We start from the raw sequence: 21727 nt of genomic DNA on the forward strand, positions 1-21727 counted from the left end.
TTACATACAGTTCCTTTAAATGACGGCCGGATAGTTATTTCACAGACACTAAACAACTCATCAATGTTTCTAGCAGTTTGACCCATTGAGAGATAAGTTTCAATGGTGTTTTCTCCCAAAAAAAATGGCGTTTGAAGGTAAAATGTGTGTTACTTTGGCATGGTTTCCTGCTAAAATTGGCATTCCTGGGTCTATATATCACATAATAGTCGCTTCAACCCACGGACATTGAAAACAACCCGCGGAAAAAAACGTGGACTTGGCAACACAGTGCAGTTGAGTTCTGTTGACATTTGACAACCAACGTTATGCGTCGCTCCGCTGCTCTGATTGGTTGTCGGTCTGTCCAATTGAGGTCTTTTCTGGTTGGGTTGAAACGCCCCATAATCACAGCCCAATGGAGCACAGACTCATATTCTGACTAGAGTTGAGTATGAACACGACAGGCTACCATACATGTGCAGTCATAAGCACGTTTTAGTACATGTGATGACTTTACCAATTGGCGATTGGCTCTGTTATTTAAAAGGTGGGACTTATTCCACCATATTGCGCATTGCACTCCTAAAATCCATCCAATCAAGTCCAGCCTTCTGTGTTTCTCTCTTGCTAAATTTCCTGTTTCTCCTGGAAATATTTCACATGAATGAAGTCAAATGTGTTGTGAACGCTCTTCTACTTCTCTCGCTCTTTACCTTTCCCTCCTTCATGCTCAGCCACTCATCGATGAGGTTTCGGTTGTCTTTTCTCTGTCCCTGTGCGCTCAGGTCTGCGGGATACTCCGGATCGGGAAAGCCTTTAGGCGTCATATACTTCCGACCTCCTCCGATGATCACCTGCACACAGATCGGTTTGCTCTTGAGTTTATCATCATGTAAACAGACAGTGATTGCAAATGATACAGGCCCTGATCCGACCAATTAACCTGCAAAAAATGCTCTTCTTAGTCATTTTGTCTTGTTTCTAGTCTAAATAACAATTCTTAAATCAAGAAGCATTTACTATACAAGTAAAACGACATTAGATATTTTTTCTTGTTTTCTTGAAATTAAAATCTAAAGGTAGTGAGTTTTTGCTTAAAACAGGCCAAATGATCTGCCAATGGGGTGAGAAAAATAATCCTATTTCTGTTTGGGACGGAAACAAGAAACAAGATTTCAGTCAGAAACAAGATTATTTTTCTCACCCCATTGGCAGATCATTTTGCCTGTTTTAAGCAAAAACTCACTTCATTTTGATTTTATTTTTATGAAAACAAGGAAAAATATCTTATGTCATTTTACTTATCTAGTAAATGCATCTTGATGCATCTTTGTTAAATATTTAGACTAGAAACAAGACAAAATTACTAAGTAAGAAGAGAATTTTTGCAGGGTAAAGCAAGTAGTGCATATACTTAGCTGTTGCATCTTTGTAAGTCCTCTTTTGAGGCACGCGCAAGCGAAGGAATATATAAGGGCACGGCACGCCCCCTAACACAAACCCGACCTGACCCAATTCAACCCCACCCACCCCCCACCCAAAGTGGGCTCCCCCAAAGGCCATGCACTCTTAGAAGAAAAGGTTCTTTCAGCGCTACGTATTTGGAACCCCTAAAAGGTTCTATATAGAACCATTTTTAGGCGCCAAAAGGGTTCGTTCTTCTCATTATAGAACCTTTTTAGCATAAAAGGTTGTAGGGCGGCAGTGGTTCAGTGGTTCATGTAGGTTGTCTACAAACCGAAAGGTTGGTGGTTCAATCCCCGCCGGTTCCACCTGACCAAGTGTCGAGGTGTCCTTGAGCAAGACACCTAACCCCAGCTGCTCCCGACGAGCTGGATGAGCCTTACATGGCTGACACCGCCGTCGGTGTATGAATGGGTGAATGTGAGGCAAAATGTAAAGCGCTTTGGATGGCCATAGGGTCTGTTAAAAGCGCTATATAAATGGAGTCCATAAAAGGTTCTTTGGAGTTGACTCTAAATGCAATTTTTTTTAAAACCTTATTAGCATAAAAGGTTCTTTGGAGTTGAACTAAAATTAAAGCAGCACTTGGTAACTTTTGCTCTCGGGGTCCCCCTACAGTTGGGAAAAAATAATGTCCTCAACTACTGTCTTAAGCTCAGTCATCTTACATCAGGGGATGCCATCGCGCGTGCATTTGTTGACATGACAACCCTGATAGCCCTCAACTAGTGATGAGCGGGTCATCTCATAACCCGCGGACCCCGTATGTCTATTTAATGGTCGCGGATGCGCGGCGGGTTGTAAAAATATATACAGTGGTGCGGTGCGGGCCAAATAACTTCATAAAAGCATCCCCGCGGGTCGGTGCAGCACTAACAGTTCCCCTGAACACTGCAGGGGGAGTTCACATGCAGGTGTTCTTCTGGCGGCGCGTGTGAAATGTCATCATCAGGTACAGTCAGTGGCAGATGTTTCAGCATGTCATATGAATATAATTTCATGGGTTTTATTTTTTTCAAACGCCAAATAATCGCGATGCTCACGTTTACAAGCCAGCGTCATTATAGTAGTCTATTGGTTAGCGTTTTACAGAATCTATATGATACTTCAGTTCAATGTTTGAGTGGTCGGTAATCACCGTAACGAGCAGGACAGCATCGGTCGGGCACGCCTCCTTCAGCTCACGCCGACGAGCAAACGCTGGTCACATGTTGATCCTCGTCCTGCCTTTAATCCCATCACTTTTTCGTTTCCTCTTATTGCTTTCCTCCAACAAAACCTTTTCTTTCTTATTTGTCTGTGCTGCTTCGGACATGACTATATTATCTGACAAACAAAGTTGGGCTCGTACGTCCGAATGTAAGGAAGTGTGTGTGTTGGTGAAAGTGACGTATATGCCGTAAAGCAGTCGAATTTTGTAGCTCTTTTTGTTCTCGGGTTACTACCCGAAACCCGAAGTTTAAAAGTACGATTAAAAACGATACAGACCCCGTCAGGCTATGGCAGACGTGTCATTTAACCTATTGTAAGTCGATTTATCATCACAAGAGTCTTGAAAATATATTATGAAGGTTGAAAAGTTACCTAGTGCTGCTTTAAAAATTGGTTCTATTTAGAAACTTTTAGGGGTTCCAAATACGTAGCGCTGATAGATCCTTTTCTTCTAAGAGTGTGGTATAGTTCGAACCCTGCTCTCAAGGGTCAAACGTCTCTCACACACTCACGTCTATGTCCGTGTTTCGGAGCAGTTGTGAGGCGATGTCCATGCAGCCGCCGGTGACGGCAGAGGCTGGCAGGTCGGCGTCGCTGTACCATGTTCGGCTGGCACTGTGAGCGTATGAAGCTGCAGGAGTGGCGTGTTGAACACGTGTTGTCGTCACTATGCCCACAGACTTCCCTTATAAGAGACACCCAAAACAAGATTACTTAGACACACACACATATTGAGCTGCCCTGAGCTCAGAGCTCAGATTTAAGGCCCACGCACACCAAAAGTGATAACTTTAACAATAAATATAGCAATAGCAGCTATAATCAAGGGGCCAAACACAAAAGAGCACAAAGCGTTTTACAAGCATGGCTGAGAGTTTCAGAGCAACTGCAACAATGAGTAATTAAAGACATTTTTATGTATTTTTTTTAAGCGAAACAGTCGAGAAAACAAATCAGTACTAATATGATTTAATTGCTTATTTTTGACCAGTTGGTGTTGCTGTTACGAAATTGATGTTGTGTGGTCAGTAGGAGGTGACAATGATACATACAAAGTATCAATATGCCAAAGTGTTGTAGAGTTACAAGCTCAGATTCAAAATATTCATGGATGGAGGGATAGATGGATGAATATGGATGGATGGTTGAATATGGATAGATGAATGAATATGGGTGGATGGATGGATGGATGAAGGACTATGGATGGATGGATGGATGATTATGGATGAATGGTTGAATTTGGATGGATGATGGATGGATGAATGAATATGGATGGATGAAGAATAAATTAATGAATATGGATAGATGAATATGGGTGGATGGATACATTTGGATGGATGGGTGGATTTAGATGGATCTGAATGGATGGATATGTGGATGGATGGATGACTGTATGGATGGATGGATGGTTGGATATGGATGGATGGATGGATGGATGGATGGATGGATGGATGGATGGATATGGATGGATGGTTGGATATGGATGGTTGGATGGATGGATGGATGGATGGATGGATGGATGGATGGATGGATGGATGGATGGATGGATGGATAGGTGGATGGATGGTTGGATATGGATGGATAGGTGGATGGATGGATGGATGGATAGGTGGATGGATGGTTGGATATGGATGGATAGGTGGATGGATGGATGGATGGATAGGTAGATGGTTGGATGGATGGATGGAAATGGATGGATGGACAGGTGGATGGATGGATAGGTGGATGGATTGATGGTTGGATGGATGGAAATGGATGGATGGATAGGTGGATGGATTGATGGCTGGATGGATTGATGGTTGGATGGATGGAAATGGATGGATGGACAGGAGGATGGATGGCTGGATGGATGGATGGACAGGAGGATGGATGGCTGGATGGATGGATGGATGGATGGATGGACAGGTGGATGGATGGATAGATTGACAGGTGGATGGATAGATGGATGGATGGATGGATGGATGGATAGATGGACAGGTGGATGGATGGATGGATGGATGGATGGATGGATGGATGGATGGATGGATTGATGGTTGGATGGATGAGCATGAATGAATGAATATAGGTGAATGAATACAGATGGATGGATGGATATGGAAGGATAGATGGATGAATATGGATGGATGTTTGTTGATGTATTATTCCAGAATCGTTTGAAAAAGTTTTTAATATCAAGGTCTGAGGATGATCTGAGGTCTTCAAAGAAATTCAAAATGGCAGACAGCATTTTTGACCAAATTGGTATGACTCAAAGAATTACATTAAAAAAGGCAAAATTAATAAATAAAAAACAAAATTAGCATTTTTGGAAATGTAATATAAATTTTGACCACAAAGAGGTTTTGAATCAAATGGTGCCAATACTGAGCTTCATAACGATACACTAGTGCGTTTGTAAAATACAGTATTTTATAGCAAAATTTAAGATGGCTGACAGCCAAAATGGCCGACACAGGTGAGTTATGATTTTTGGGCAACCTGTTCAGGGTTATAAGTAAAAACAGCCATTTTTCATATCTCCTGACCAGTAGGTGGCGCTGTGCTGAAACGCTGCATGTAGCCTTAGGTCATTTTAATAACTTTTTGTCATGATAGAAAATGATTGTTATTCATCTGACTTGCCATTATTTGAGCCAAGGAATCAGGTGAAAAAATGCTTTAGTTTCTAGCCCTTCCGGTTCAAAAGTTATTACTATAAACGTGTGTGCAACTTCGGACAGTTGGTGGCGCTAGAGGGATTGAGTTAGAGACTCCAGATTTGCTGTGGTGACAGTTCAGACTGTCCTCTATCTGTGTGCCAAATTTCATAACTTTCCAGTATATAGATCGTATTTGAAAAACTTCCAATAAAAATGACATGCATAAGTCGATATGTAGTCTTCTTTGTATCATTTTAACTTTTCATTTTTAAATGTCTTAAAGCCCTAACATGTTATATTTAACATAACACTTAATGCGCAAATATTAATATTAAAAACATTTCTAAGTTGATTAGAATCAGTCCACACAGCAACATTACATCCTTGTTAATTTTTTTTTTTTCATCATAAATTGTCTTGGCCTGGTTGTAAGAGGCTGAAATAATATTTAAATAATATTCACATTTTAAAAATTAAATAGTCTAAATTATTAGTCTATAATTAGAGCAGAATGATCACTTCTTTGTTGCAAACGACTGCTAGTAATGATCTGATGTGCAGATTATTAGAGCGGTTTGTAATACAGCGTCCATCATGAAAAGCAGCCAACGGTGAATAAAATGTATTTTTAAAATCTTGAATTATTCAGTGTGATCATGAATGAAATGAGAAAGAAGACAAATTAATTCATTTAGCACACTAGATTTAATGGATGATTGATGAGCTTGATTTTTGAAGCTTTTTCAGATGGAAATATTGCAAAACGACAAAGAATGAGACACATGAAATACAACCAACACACACAGCGTACACATATTTTTAAAGTAAATTTCACATATGAAATAAAGTAAACTCTAAATAAGATTAACAAAGAAAATGAGTCAAATTTGTCCAGTAAGAGGTTGTGGAGTTTCTACTCAGTTGAAGTTTCCTTTGCAATACATTCCTCAAACAATAACACTGATTTAAAACACACGTTTAAAGTGTGTGCTTCAGAAAGTAAATAACTCAAAAGATATTGTGTAGATATCTACATGATAACTAACACAGACACTCAATACTTGGTACACAATACACAGTGATGGTAACATTTGATGATTGTTCTTCAGTAAGAATGTGTTATTTTGAGTAGAAAATGAACAAAGTGAATGAAGTTACTAAACCTAACAACCAAAGCAATGCTAAAATAAATAAAGCTGGAAAACCCCAGTGCATGATGGGAGTGGTATCAGAAAAGTTGAGTAGTTTTACATAATTTTATAATGCTGATATTTATGCTTTAATTTCTAGATGCTTAAATTGAGTACTAATATAGAATGTATTTTAATTATTCTGAACTAACTTTGAACTAACACACACACACACGCTCGCGTTTCTTTTTGTGACATATGGGGACATTCCATAGGTGTAATGCTTTTTATACTGTACAAACATATTTTCTATCCCCTTACACTGCTCCTAATCCTACCCATCACACACACACACACACACACACACACACACACACACACACACACACACACACACACACACACACACACACACACACACACACACACACACACACACACACACACACACACACACACACACACACACACACACACACACACACACACCCTAAACCTACCCATCTCTCTCTCTCTCTCTCACACACACACACACACACACACACACACACACACACACACACACACACACACACACACACACACACACACACACACACACACACACACACACACACACACACACACACACACACACAGAGAGAGTGTGTCAGCACTTTTCTGTGTTTATGGCTTGAATAACACAGATAGATAATAGAGATAAACTTTTGAAGGAGAGAAGATAAACTCGCACCTAAAACACACTCAGATAAGTTGTTGCGTGCAGAAGGGACCGAGTGAGAATGTTGGCAGTGTAATAATCTTCATGTTTGAGGGCCGGTGTGCTCTTTAAGAGTGAAGTCGGTGTGTAGCTGTACCTGCGTCTTTAGCCCATTTGAGGATGGACGTGACCTCGTTGCCCTTCTGCGAGCGACACACACCGTTACGAGCAGCTGCGCTCACGCCGAGCGTGTTCAGGTTGGTTTTGACGCCACACAGATACGCCGTAGCCGTCGCTGCACTGTCAGGAATCTGAAAATCCACTGTGTAAACCTACACACACACACACACACACACACACACACACACACACACACACACACACACACACACACACACACACACACAGGTGCACAAAGTACACAACTTCATTACTTGAGAAAAAAATAAAAGTACTACTGGTCAAATATTACTCCATTACAAGTGAAAGTTGTAAAAACTGATTTTTTCTTTAAGTAAAAGTACAGAAGTATTTGTTTTCAAAAGTACATAAGTATTAAAAATATAATTTAAGAAGTTACTTTTCTTTTTTTTTGTCGACGCATTATTTTATTATAGTTGTATAAATGCACATTATGCCATCATGGTTTAAGCCAGTCAGTGACGCTCCATCTGACACACTAGCATACGACTAACTTAAACTCATTTAAACACTTGTAGAAAAGTTACAAAGCTCTTTATAAAGCTGCTGTCACTTTAAGGCCGAATGCACGGATCCAATACACTGATACACATCTGATATTCTCACACTGTTCACCTTCACTGAAGACATAATCAAAAAATGTTAAAAAAATGCTGTGAAATCATTGAACTTCACGAGACTCTACAAGAGTGATTAAAGGTCCCGTTCTTCGCGTGTTTTTGAAGCTTTGATTATGTTTACAGTGTGCAATATAACATGAGTTTATGTTTCGCGTGTAAAAACACAGTATTTTTCACACAGTTGACTTATCTGTACAGCGCTGTTTCCTCTGTCCTAAAAACGGCCTGATGATTTCCTTGTTCTATGAAGTCCCTCCTTCAGAAACACGTAACGAGTTCTGATTGGGCCAGCGCTTCCCGTGTTGTGATTGGACAGCAGCTAAGCGCACTTTGCCCGGAAAGGTCCCGCCTCTTACCATAACGGGGCGATGCAAGCGCTGAATGCGCGCTCTTCTCCACGGGGGAGAGCAGCGAGACCACGCCCCCTATTTTGCGTGTTCTTGTGGGCGGAGCTTTAGTCAACAAACGGTTCTAGTGACGTCATTACAGCAGGAAGTGCAGCGGTGTAGTCCAAACCGGCCGCTCGCTGTCGGCTTTGAAAGGGAACTTCTGTTAAATGAAATATCTCGCTTGGCATTGAACTTTGAGCTTTATAATTTTACAGGTATTATTTATGCTCTAACAGCAACATTACACACTAACTAAAGTTTAAAAGATGGAATCGCAAAGAACGGGGCCTTTAAATTATAAATAAAACTCAATTATGAGAAAACTCACAACGGCGTGAGATTGGGGGCGGGACTATCTGTTTGACTGACCAATGACAGGCTTAAGGTCACCTGTTTGTGTTACCTTAGCGAGACCCACATTGGGGAAGGTGTCCATGTTCATGACGGTCTCCTCTCCGGAGCGCTTCTGTAACTGACCCTTTAGGATGCGGGCGGCTGTGATGGTGGTCACACCCATTCCTGTCCAAAACACACACTCCATCAGATCCTCAGGACAAACACACGGCTATAAGCTGCATGCTACACACCAGCATCTGAAATGGGCTGCTCTGATTGGCTGCTGCGAGTCGGGACAGTGTGCTGTGCTTTAAGGCATTGGTTTTTTCATCTGTTTGCGCCTCTAGATTTCATTTACATTACATCTCTTTAAAAAGCTTCTCCTCCACTTCAGCTGCACTTCTATACGCCAAAACGGACAGATTTATTCAAATTAATACTCTGAAGGTTTGTAGTGAGGGGTTTGATCATATCCTTCACCGGATACATTTTTAACATTTTATTCCTAAAAACATGGTGGAAATGTTTTTTTTTTCTTCTGCCTGTTGAAAAACATGAACACAAACAAAAATATTATGTAAATAATACTAAAATAATAATTAACTAAAACTATTAATGTGTATAATAGTTTATATCACTATATCAGCCTATATATTCATTATATTAGTCTATATATTCATTATATTAGTCTATATATTCATTATATCAGTCTATATATTCATTATATTAGTCTATATATTCATTATATTAGTCTATATATTCATTATATTAGCCTATATATTCATTATATTAGCCTATATATTCACTATATTAGTCTATATATTCATTATATTAGCCTATATATTCACTATATTAGTCTATATATTCACTATATTAGTCTATATATTCATTATATTAGCCTATATATTCATTATATTAGCCTATATATTCACTATATTAGTCTATATATTCACTATATTAGTCTATATATTTATTATATTAGTCTATATATTCATTATATTAGTCTATATATTCATTATATCAGTCTATATATTCATTATATTAGTCTATATATTCATTATATTAGCCTATATATTCATTATATTAGTCTATATATTCACTATATTAGTCTATATATTCATTATATTAGTCTATATATTCACTCTATTAGTCTATATATTCATTATATTAGCCTATATATTCATTATATTAGCCTATATATTCACTATATTAGCCTATATATTCACTCTATTAGTCTATATATTCATTATATTAGTCTATATATTCATTATATTAGTCTATATATTCACTCTATTAGTCTATATATTCATTATATTAGTCTATATATTCATTATATTAGTCTATATATTCACTATATTAGCCTATATATTCACTATATTAGCCTATATAGTCATTATATTAGCCTATATATTCACTATATTAGCCTATATATTCATTATATTAGTCTATATATTCATTATATTAGCCTATATATTCACTATATTAGCCTATATAGTCATTATATTAGTCTATATATTCATTATATTAGCCTATATATTCACTATATTAGACTATATATTCATTATATTAGTCTATATATTCATTATATTAGCCTATATATTCATTATATTAGTCTATATATTCACTATATTAGACTATATATTCATTATATTAGCCTATATATTCACTATATTAGTCTATATATTCACTATATTAGCCTATATATTCATTATATTAGTCTATATATTCACTATATTAGACTATATATTCATTATATTAGCCTATATATTCACTATATTAGTCTATATATTCATTATATTAGCCTATATATTCATTATATTAGTCTATATATTCACTATATTAGTCTATATATTCATTATATTAGTCTATATATTCATTATATTAGCCTATATATTCACTATATTAGCCTATATATTCATTATATTAGTCTATATATTCATTATATTAGCCTATATATTCACTATATTAGTCTATATATTCATTATATTAGTCTATATATTCATTATATTAGCCTATATATTCACTATATTAGCCTATATATTCATTATATTAGTCTATATATTCATTATATTAGCCTATATATTCACTATATTAGTCTATATATTCATTATATTAGTCTATATATTCATTATATTAGCCTATATATTCATTATATTAGCCTATATATTCATTATATTAGTCTATATATTCATTATATTAGCCTATATATTCACTATATTAGTCTATATATTCATTATAGTAGTCTATATATTCATTATATTAGCCTATATATTCACTATATTAGCCTATATATTCATTATATTAGTCTATATATTCATTATATTAGCCTATATATTCACTATATTAGTCTATATATTCATTATATTAGTCTATATATTCATTATATTAGCCTATATATTCACTATATTAGTCTATATATTCATTATATTAGCCTATATATTCATTATATTAGCCTATATATTCATTATATTAGGCTATATATTCATTATATTAGCCTATATATTCACTATATTAGCCTATATATTCACTATATTAGTCTATATATTCATTATATTAGCCTATATATTCATTATATTAGCCTATATATTCATTATATTAGGCTATATATTCACTATATTAACCTGTATATTCATTATATTAGTCTATATATTCACTATATTAACCTGTATATTCATTATATTAGTCTATATATTCACTATATTAGCCTATATATTCATTATATTAGCCTATATATTCACTATATTAGCATATATATTCATTATATTAGTCTATATATTCATTATATTAGTCTATATATTCACTATATTAGCCTATATATTCATTATATTAGTCTATATATTCACTAGATTAGCCTATATATTCACTATATTAGCATATATATTCATTATATTAGTCTATATATTCCTATATAAATAAATCTGTCATGATTTGACAACTGTGTATGAATGATTATATTTCAATAATGTATTGGAGAATTTTTTTTAAATATTATATTTAGAAGGTAATGCAAAAACTGCCTTATGTGAAGCTTATGTGTTGATTATTATATCTAACAATAAATAACTGAATTGAGACTAATAGTTCTAGGCTCTGTTGTTAACCTTTAATATTTGTTAACCTAAAATATACAATTTGTAGCCTAAGTAACGGCTCCCTATGTAGCTTACAGCATTATCTTTAACTTATAATTGAATTAATTTATGGACAATTTTTTTGAGTATATACCACTGCTGAAAAAAATCAATAAAAAGCAATTTTGTAAAACTGCTGTACCGAATCCGTACCGAACGGGACTTTAAAACCGATACACATACCGACACGTCAGATTTGTGTACCGTCACACCTCTACTATTTCAGTTTTTTCACTCTATTCACCTGTATGCGTCTTGTCTTAATAAAACGTTTAGTTGAATGTAATGAAAGCCTCTGCTTACCGTCTCCCAGGAACAGCACGATGTTTTTGGCCACATTAGTGTTGAGTTTCCTGCCCAGAGCCGAACGCAGTGTGTTCTGAGCCCAACTCCTCCAGAACTCTGGGTTCTCCTCTTCAGCTGAGAGAACCACATACAGGCGTGAACATGAAAAAACAACTACTTCAGCTGCTTTAGAGATTTTGGGAGTTTAAAAGAAGTTCTTGATGTTTTAGTCGAGGTCCTTCAGATCTTTTGGGTTTGTTAAAGCACCAGATGTACGCTTAAAAGGTGTGCCAGGAAGAACCCAAAGGGGTGATGTCATAGATGAACCTTTTCGTCAATGGAAAGGTTTCATGGATTTTAAAGGTCATTCATGGACGAGTCAAGTGACGGTTTTCTAAAGAATTAGAGCTATTTAAAGCAGCACTAGGTAACTTTTCAACCTTCATAATATATTTTCAAGACTCTTGTGATGATACATCGACTTACAATAGGTTGAATGACACGTCTGCCAAAGCCTGATGGTGTCTGTATCGTTTTTAATCGTACTTTTAAACTTCGGGTTTCGAGTAGTAACGCGAGAACAAAAAGAACTACAAAATTCGACTGCTTTACGGCATATACGTCACTTCCACCAACACACACACTTCCTTACATTCGGACGTTCCAGCCCAACTTTGTTCATCGGATAATATAGTCATGTCCAAAGCAGCACAGACAAATAAGAAAGAAAAGGTTTTGTTGGAGGAAAGCAATAAGAGGAAACGAAAAAGTGATGGGATTAAAGGCAGGACGAGGATCAACATGTGACCAGCGTTTGCTCGTCGGCGTGAGCTGAAGGAGGCGTGCCCGACCGATGCTGTCCTGCTTGTTACGGTGATTACCGACCACTCAAACATTGAACTGAAGTATCATATAGATTCTGTAAAACGCTAACCAATAGACTACTATAATGACGCTGGCTTGTAAACGTGAGCATCGCGATCATTTGGCGTTTGAAAAAAATAAACCCCATGAAATGATATTCATATGACATGCTGAAGCATCTGCCACTGACTGTACCTGATGAAGACATTTCACACGCGCCGCCAGAAGAACTCCTGCATGTGAACTCCTCCTGCAGTGTTCAGGGGAACTGTTAGTGCTGCACCGACCCGCGGGACGCTTTTATGAAGTTATTTGGCCCGCACCGCACCACTGTATATATTTTTACAACCCGCCGCGCACCCGCGACCATTAAATAGACATACGGGGTCCGCGGGTTAAGAGACGACCCGCGCATCACTAGTTCAGGGCTATCAGGGTTGTCATGTCAACAGATGCACGCGCGATGGCATCCCCTGATGTAGGATGACAGATCTTACGACAGTAGTTGAGGACATTATTTTTTCCCAACTGTAGGGGGACCCCGAGAGCAAAAGTTGCCAAGTGCTGCTTTAAAAATAGTGCTGTCAAATTTATTAATTGCATCCAAAATAAAGGTTTGTGTTTACATGTGTTCACACGCGCGCACACGCAGCAATTTTAGGTTGATTTAAAAATGTTCTCCATTGACATCGTCGGGCTACAAACCGTTTCTTTTTCTATTGTTTCATGCAAATGAATGAATATGTGGTTAGAGGAAGAATATCACTAGCAAAGCTTCAGATACTGAACCCTCATAATATAATCTACAGTATCCACTGCAACCACAGGGGAAAAACTGACACACACTCACGCACATACACACACTCTATTGCTAAATGTTTTTGGGATGTCTACCTTTAATGCCATCCCATTGTTAATCCGTAGGGTTTCATATGGAGTCGGCCCACCCTTTGTAGCTCTAACAGCTTCACCTCGGAAGGCTTTCCACAAGCTTTAGGTGTGTGTTTTTGGGGATTTTTGCCCATTCTTCTAGAAGCGCATTTGAGCACTGGAGCGCAGTCATGGTGGGACAGGAAGGTGTCGTCCCCAAACTGTTCCCACAAATTTGGGAGCATGAAATTGTGAAAAATGTCTTGGTATGCTGAAGCAATACCAAAAGTGAAATTAAAGCCCAACCCCTAAAAAAACGATATATTTTTGCCAATATAGTGTTTGTTTTCATGTTTTATGGCGACTCCCTGTAGACGTAATGGTTCTTATACTGTACAAACTGTACAGGGAGTGCAGAATTATTAGGCAAATGAGTATTTTGACCACATCATCCTCGTTATGCATGTTGTCTTACTCCAAGCTGTATAGGCTGGAAAGCCTACTACCAATTAAGCATATTAGGTGATGTGCATCTCTGTAATGAGAAGGGGTGTGGTCTAATGACATCAACACCCTATATCAGGTGTGCATAATTATTAGGCAACTTCCTTTCCTTTGGCAAAATGGGTCAAAATAAGGACTTGACAGGCTCAAAAAATTCAAAAATAGTGAGATATTGTAAGGCTGGAAAAAGCTAGTAGATGCTGGAAATGTCTAATCGCTCTGAGAAAACAAAGGAAATTAGCATCTGAACTCATTCATACAGTTAGAGTCTCTGTCCGAGATGACATCACACTGAGTGAACCATCTATGAATGACTCTAATTTACATGCCTTTCCTTTCACATGAAACTTCCCCCAAACTACTGCTCCCCCAAACTTGAGATCACCTGAAATGCACCAGAAATCTCTTTGTTACAATGTCAATCCTCACGATACAGTATTATATGTGTTTGATATCATTTGAAATGTCTCAGTGCGACTGGTACAAATATCTCTTCTCCACAGAAGTACACTAGAACATCCTAAACGTTTTAAGAGTTTAAAGATATCTTTCCTTGGTGTATGGTGGGTGTGGCTTTCAGCCATTTGGCCTCTCTTCTGATCAGGTCTATAGGACTTGATCAATGCAAATTCCTATTGTGAACTCGTGTTTCCATTTGAAAGAGTTTCAAATGGTTCTGGGTAGGTATCTGGTTCTGGGTATTTAAGGAAATGCTGCAAAGAGCTCAGGGCTCGATACTGTACTCAGGTCAGCCCGTAATGCTGGACGTTTTAACCCATGCAGCATTATATAACCTTGATAAGTCAGGTATACATCTCATTCTTTACTTTAGAGTATTTGATGTGAAGTATACTTTTGAATTGATTATGTAATTGGCGTTATACATTTACCTGATTGTTAATAAATTGTTATACTTTGATTGATTCTGACTTGCTCTGGAATTATTCAGGTTACGAACGGACATTATTTCAACAAAGGGTTAAACGGAATAATTAAATGTGTAGTTAAACTATTAAAGAATGACCAAATAACCAATTGGCATTCTAACCCAAATTCTAAATTATCATTAAATGGAGTCAGATAACGAGGAATTGGAATAAAATCCCCTTTTCCCCGCTGAAAAGACGAACGCGCAGCGACCTTCACCCGCCGATCGTTGGCCTCCATTGGGACGATTTGGGCGGCCTTACAATATATTGCAGAGGGATGCAGCAGTCTTAAAATAGCCAAGCTTCTGAAGCGTGATCATCGAACAATCAAGCGTTTCATTCAAAATAGTCAACAGGGTCGCAAGAAGCGTGTGGAAAAACCAAGGCGCAAAATAACTGCCCGTGAACTGAGAAAAGTCAAGCGTGCAGCTGCCAAGATGCCACTTGCCACCAGTTTGGCCATATTTCAGAGCTGCAACATCACTGGAGTGCCCAAAAGCACAAGGTGTGCAATACTCAGAGACATGGCCAAGGTAAGAAAGGCAGAAAGTCGACCACCACTGAACAAGACACACAAGCTGAGACGTCAAGACTGGGCCAAGAAATATCTCAAGACTGATTTTTCTAAGGTTTTATGGACTGATGAAATGAGAGTGAGTCTGGATGGGCCCGTGGCTGGATTGGTAAAGGGCAGAGAGCTCCAGTCCGACTCAGACGCCAGCAAGGTGGAGGTGGAGTACTGGTTTGGGCTGGTATCATCAAAGATGAGCTTGTGGGGCCTTTTCGGGTTGAGGATGGAGTCAAGCTCAACTCCCAGTCCTACTGCCAGTTTCTGGAAGACACCTTCTTCAAGCAGTGGTACAGGAAGAAGTCTGCATCCTTCAAGAAAAACATGATCTTCATGCAGGACAATGCTCCATCACACGCGTCCAAGTACTCCACAGCGTGGCTGGCAAGAAAGGGTATAAAAGAAGAAAATCTAATGATATGGCCTCCTTGTTCACCTGATCTGAACCCCATTGAGAACCTGTGGTCCATCATCAAATGTGCGATTTACAAGGAGGGAAAACAGTACACCTCTCTGAACAGTGTCTGGGAGGCTGTGGTTGCTGCTGCACGCAATGTTGATGGTGAACAGATCAAAACACTGACAGAATCCATGGATGGCAGGCTTTTGAGTGTCCTTGCAAAGAAAGGCGGCTATATTGGTCACTGATTTGTTTTTGTTTGGTTTTTGAATGTCAGAAATGTATATTTGTGAATGTTGAGATGTTATATTGGTTCCACTGGTAAAAATAAATAATTGAAATGGGTATAAATTAGTTTTTTGTTAAGTTGCCTAATAATTATGCACAGTAATAGTCACCTGCACACACAGATATCCCCCTAAAATAGCTCAAACTAAAAACTAAAACTTCCAAAAATATTCAGCTTTGATATTAATGAGTTTTTTGTGTTCATTGAGAACATGGTTGTTGATCAATAACAAAATTAATCCTCAAAAATACAACTTGCCTAATAATTCTGCACTCCCTGTATATTCTTCCTTTACACTAACCCTATTCATCACACGCACATTTCTGTGTTTTGACTCAATTTAGATTAAAAAAACATAATGTAGTTTGATCTATAATCCGTTTTCTTGGTGGGTACTAAAACATTTCCCCACAAGGACATGGATTTCAGATCTTCATTTTGTCCTCACTTGAGCCACAGACTTATTCACACATACAGTACATCACATACGCATCTTTGTTCCGCGGTTTGTTTTTATTCTTATGCAGAAGGAAAGATCCTTTTCTCGATAATCTCCCCCGGACAGCAGCGAGAGATCAAATGGACAAAAACTTTCTTCTCCTCAGATGTGTCTTGTGGGGAAACGAGCGCTGTGAATCAAAGACAGCAGCTGTGTGAAGACAGAAGCGCAGGAACCCTTCAGAGCGACTCAATGACTTTGATGTGGAGTGGCTCCTCACCAGTGTGGACTGGAGTGGATCTAATTCACTTTGTAGGCAGTGAGCCGTGGGCATTGATTAGAAAAACAGCTCAAAACTCCAGCCTACACACACTCTTTACATGAAAAGTGCTCAAACACACACACACACACACACACACACTTTCTCACTGCACCTAAAACTGAAGATGGTTACACAACTGCTCGTTTCTCTCTCTCTCGCATGCGCAGTCTCTGAATATTATGATGACATAAGACCAAAAACTATTAAAAAAAACCTTCAATCGTGATATTCTTGTGCTTTGGTGTTACTAAATGATCATGATTAGGTATTTTTAAGGTACTTCATGGTGCCACATGTATTTTTATGGTACGTATTGAAAAAATGCAAGCCATAAACTACCAATCGGTCACACCTGTAATAAAATATTTAAAAAAACTGCTCACCAAGGCTATTTGACCCAAAATACAGTAAAATAGTGATGACATATAAATGTAAATCATCAGTTCTCTGTGTGAATCTATAGTAAAGTGTGATTTATTCCTGTGATCAAAGCTGAATGTATCATCATTACTCCAGTCTTCATGATCCTTCACTAATCATTCTCAGATGAGGATCTGAAGATCAACACACATTTATGATTATTGTCAGTGTTGAAAACAGTTTTTCAGGATTCTTTGATGAACAGAAAGTCAAAAAAGAACAGCATTTATTTGAAATAAAATCGTCATCATAAATGTCATTTTGTTAACAATTTAATGCATTCTTGCTTCAAGATTTTGGTATTCAAAACATATGAAGGCGCTGCCATAATCTGTACAGAAGACATGTCCAGAAACCCCTAGATGAAAAGATGAATACGTGCATCATACCTGATCCAGAGGTCATGGACGCCAGGGTCAGCAGAAAACAGAGGACGGACACACGGACACCAAACATGACGAGACCGCAGCTGGACAATCACAGGAAACGCACACAAACTGCATTCATTAAGTTCAGACAAACGACCTCTGACCCTCCTGTGATGCAAATGCCGCCTCCACCAATCAGATCACGGGAAGGTTCATGGACGCAGAGAACCTGTAGACGTTGAGTGACTGTAAATGTAAAGTGCATTAATAAATCACCGGTGCCAGAAAACCCTTCACCGTTTACGGTCTGATTGATTATTAGTGACTGATATGAAGATATTTATGAAACAAAAGCCATAAATGAAGATAAAAACCAACATCAGACAGATAAGAGGTTCACTTATATAATGCAGATTACACACACACGTTTGTTTTTCTGAAATGTGGGGACATTCCACAGGCGTAATGGTTTTTATACTGTACAAACCGTATTTTCTATCCCCTTACACTGCCCCTACCCCTAAACCTACCCATCTCACTCACTCACTCACTCACACACACACACACACACACACACACAGTTTTTGTGAAATGTGGGGACATTCCATAGGCGTAATGGTTTTTATACTGTACAAACCGTATTTTCTATCCCCTTACACTACCATGCCCCTAAACCTACCCATCTCACACACACACACACACACACACACGTGTATCAACCCTCAGCCTTTATAAAACAAGAAATAGTGCTACACTTCCTCAAAGACAGTCTTTAAAGATCAAAAACATATACATGAATATTTTCAATGCTCCTTAGGATGGAAACCACACTCTTGATCTTTAAAGCTTCTGTCTGGCACTTCATACCTTTAGAGGTTTAGGCTCGTGGATTTATTTTTAATTATGTAATTGAGTTCAGATTACATTTAAATTGTTACAATTTATGAATTAAACAACTCGTAAATATACTTTATCACTAGAAAAATGGAAATAACCTGTTAAACATGAAAGTATTATGCAATCGTTTAAAGGTACATTGTGTATAAAAAGTTATTGCAGCTCAAACCCATGTCTTGCATATGTCTGTGCGCAGTGGTTCTTGAAGCGCTGACTCCAGCTGCAGTCCATTCTTCGTGAATCTCCCCCAAATTTTTGAATGGGTTTTGTTTCACAATCGTCTGCAGGGTGCTATTACCCCTATTGCTTGTACACTTTTTTCTACCACATCTTTTCCTTCCCTTCGCCTCTTTATTAATGTGCTTGGACACAGCTCTGTGAACTATGACCTTTTGTGTCTTGCCCTCGTTGTGCAAGGCGTCATTGGTCGTCTTTTGGACAGCTGTCAAGTCAGCAGTCTTCCTCATGATTGTGTCACCTACAGAACTAGACTGAGAGACCATTTAAAGGCCTTAGCAGGTGTTTTAAACTAATTAGTTTCATTTTTTTGAATGGAATTAGTGAAATAAATCAACTTTTTGATGATATTCTAATTATATGACCAGCACCTGTAAATGTCTGATGGTTTGCCCTATTCCTCGTCTGGGATCGCTCAGAGCGTCTGAAGCTCTTCCTCTGAAACTGCACTGATTTGGACCTTCAAGACATCTTGGATGAGATGGGGGTGAGGAAATCATCAGGACATTTTCATTTTGAAGTGAACTAATCCTGTAAGGGCCAGTAGTTTAAAAAGTAGAATCTGGATCAGAATGATCTGGATTTGGGAATCCCACATCTTGCTATCCAGGATCAGGTCATCATTCTTTGCTTTTGTGCCGGTTTTTCAAAGCAATATTGGATTGGATCACCCTGATCCAGATACACACTTTTTCAGATGACCACGTCTGGATTAGTAGTGCTCTACGGAGCCCCTAAAGGGACATGTGATGGAAACGTTTCAGCGATTTTGTGTTCTTTCAGAAGTTTTTGTGTAGCGTTCACTCAAGAAACTTTGCGTTCGCTCTCAAAGAACGTTTGACTGGTTCATCTCTTATGACCGAGCCAATGTAGTTTACAAACAGTGATATGAACACTTAATATATTTTCTGTTTGATATTTACAGCTGTTTGGGGATTAATTTATGGTGCCAAAATCTCTTTTTTTAACTTTACAGTAGGCTACCGAAAGGCGTAGGCTAATGTCAACTTCTGATTTCTTATTTAACAATTAAACTAATCAAGAAAAGAACAGAAAATGTGTGTATGTTACATGATACAAATGTATTCTTTGGCAAGTTTTATTCCTTTGTTGTTCCTGAAATCCACCCTCCTGCTGGGATCAGTTTAATCCTGATCTTTTGGATCAAAGGTATCCCAAGCTTACTAAAAAAACACCACTGATGATTTGATCCAGAGCAAAACCAAGATTGGATTTTGGATTGGTGTTTCCTCTGAAGAACCCATTTCCAAGATTAGATCCTGTCTGACAGCCAAAATCAGATTACTTCTGAACAACTGACCCCAGAACAGTTTCGTTCCTCAGGCCTTTTACCTCACAAACCATTAAATGCCCGCAATAAACGTGCAATACACAACACTATCTATACCTCTTATTCACATTTCCTTGCATTATAACATGCCTTTACATACATATATTGTATTCTATATTTTTATCCAAATATTTTGCCCTGTGTATTTTACTCCTGTGACACTGAAGACTGGAGTAATGATGATAAATTCAGCTTCGATCACAGAAATAAATCACACTTTACTATAGATTCACTTAGAAAACCATCATTTTAAATCATAAAAATATTTCATAATATTACTGCTTTTATAACTGCAGGCTTGATGAGCATAAGAGACTTAAAAACAATAAAAATAGTAATGTGCCCAAATGTTTGACCGGCAATGCATGCTCACAATTTCCCGCCAAAACCAACCTGTCTAAAATATAAACACTTATAACAGGCTTACCAAAGTGAATCAGGGTAACACACATTGATGATGCACTGACTCGCTTAAATAGTTCATTTGAAAAAAGTTACATAGTCTACCTTTAAGACATTTCAGTTACAGTTTATTTTACAGTACATGTACTTACACAAGAAGGAACTGGAAATATAAGGAAAACTCCAGCGGTGGAAAGAGTAACAAAATATTCTACTCAAAAGTACTGTTTCAATGAAATTTTACTTAAGTACAAGTAAAATTACTGGTTTAAAAATGTACTCAAGTAAAAGTAACTCATTTAAAATGTACTCAGAGTAAAAGTTACTTAGTTACTTTTTTTTAAACTCTTCCCTGTAGGGTTTTGATAGAATGAAATTTTCACGATATGACAACTATCTCAGAAAACATCACGGTATTAAACAATTATTGTACATATTATGGTTATTATCAGTAGTTAAAATGATGTTAAATGAATGAAGATGATTGGTCTTTTTTTTGGGGGTTGAACAAATGCTTTATTATAACAAACTTAATTTTATTAAATTTTTTTATTAAATTTATTAAATTAAATTTTATTAAATTTTATTAAAATTTCAATAAAACGTCTAATAAACTAAATTCAATAAATCATTATGAATTAGATTAACTTCTTTTTATCATTAATTCGTTAATCCTGTATTAGACGGAGCAGAGCATTCACAGAGACAGAACAAGCAGATCATATATTCAGTTTGGTGCTTTAATTACCCAGACCATGTCGCGATTTGATTTATTTCT

General features: G+C 37.4%; 1 protein-coding gene across 1 annotated transcript in view; it reads right to left on the bottom strand.

Moving 5' to 3' along the window:
- alp3 (alkaline phosphatase 3) overlaps nt 1-18150 on the bottom strand; it is a 37613-nt gene extending 19463 nt beyond the window's left edge. Inside the window, exons 1-6 of the mRNA XM_067451895.1 lie at nt 18084-18150; nt 12108-12224; nt 8741-8856; nt 7285-7459; nt 3171-3343; nt 696-836 (exon numbers count right to left, since the gene is read on the bottom strand). Coding sequence (XP_067307996.1) covers nt 696-836; nt 3171-3343; nt 7285-7459; nt 8741-8856; nt 12108-12224; nt 18084-18150 — 789 coding nt within the window. The remainder of the gene's footprint in view (nt 1-695; nt 837-3170; nt 3344-7284; nt 7460-8740; nt 8857-12107; nt 12225-18083) is intronic.
- Nucleotides 18151-21727: the final 3577 nt, after the last annotated feature.

The sequence above is a fragment of the Pseudorasbora parva genome, chromosome 8 (assembly GCF_024679245.1).
Source record: "Pseudorasbora parva isolate DD20220531a chromosome 8, ASM2467924v1, whole genome shotgun sequence".
Classification (NCBI taxonomy): Eukaryota; Metazoa; Chordata; class Actinopteri; order Cypriniformes; family Gobionidae; genus Pseudorasbora; species Pseudorasbora parva.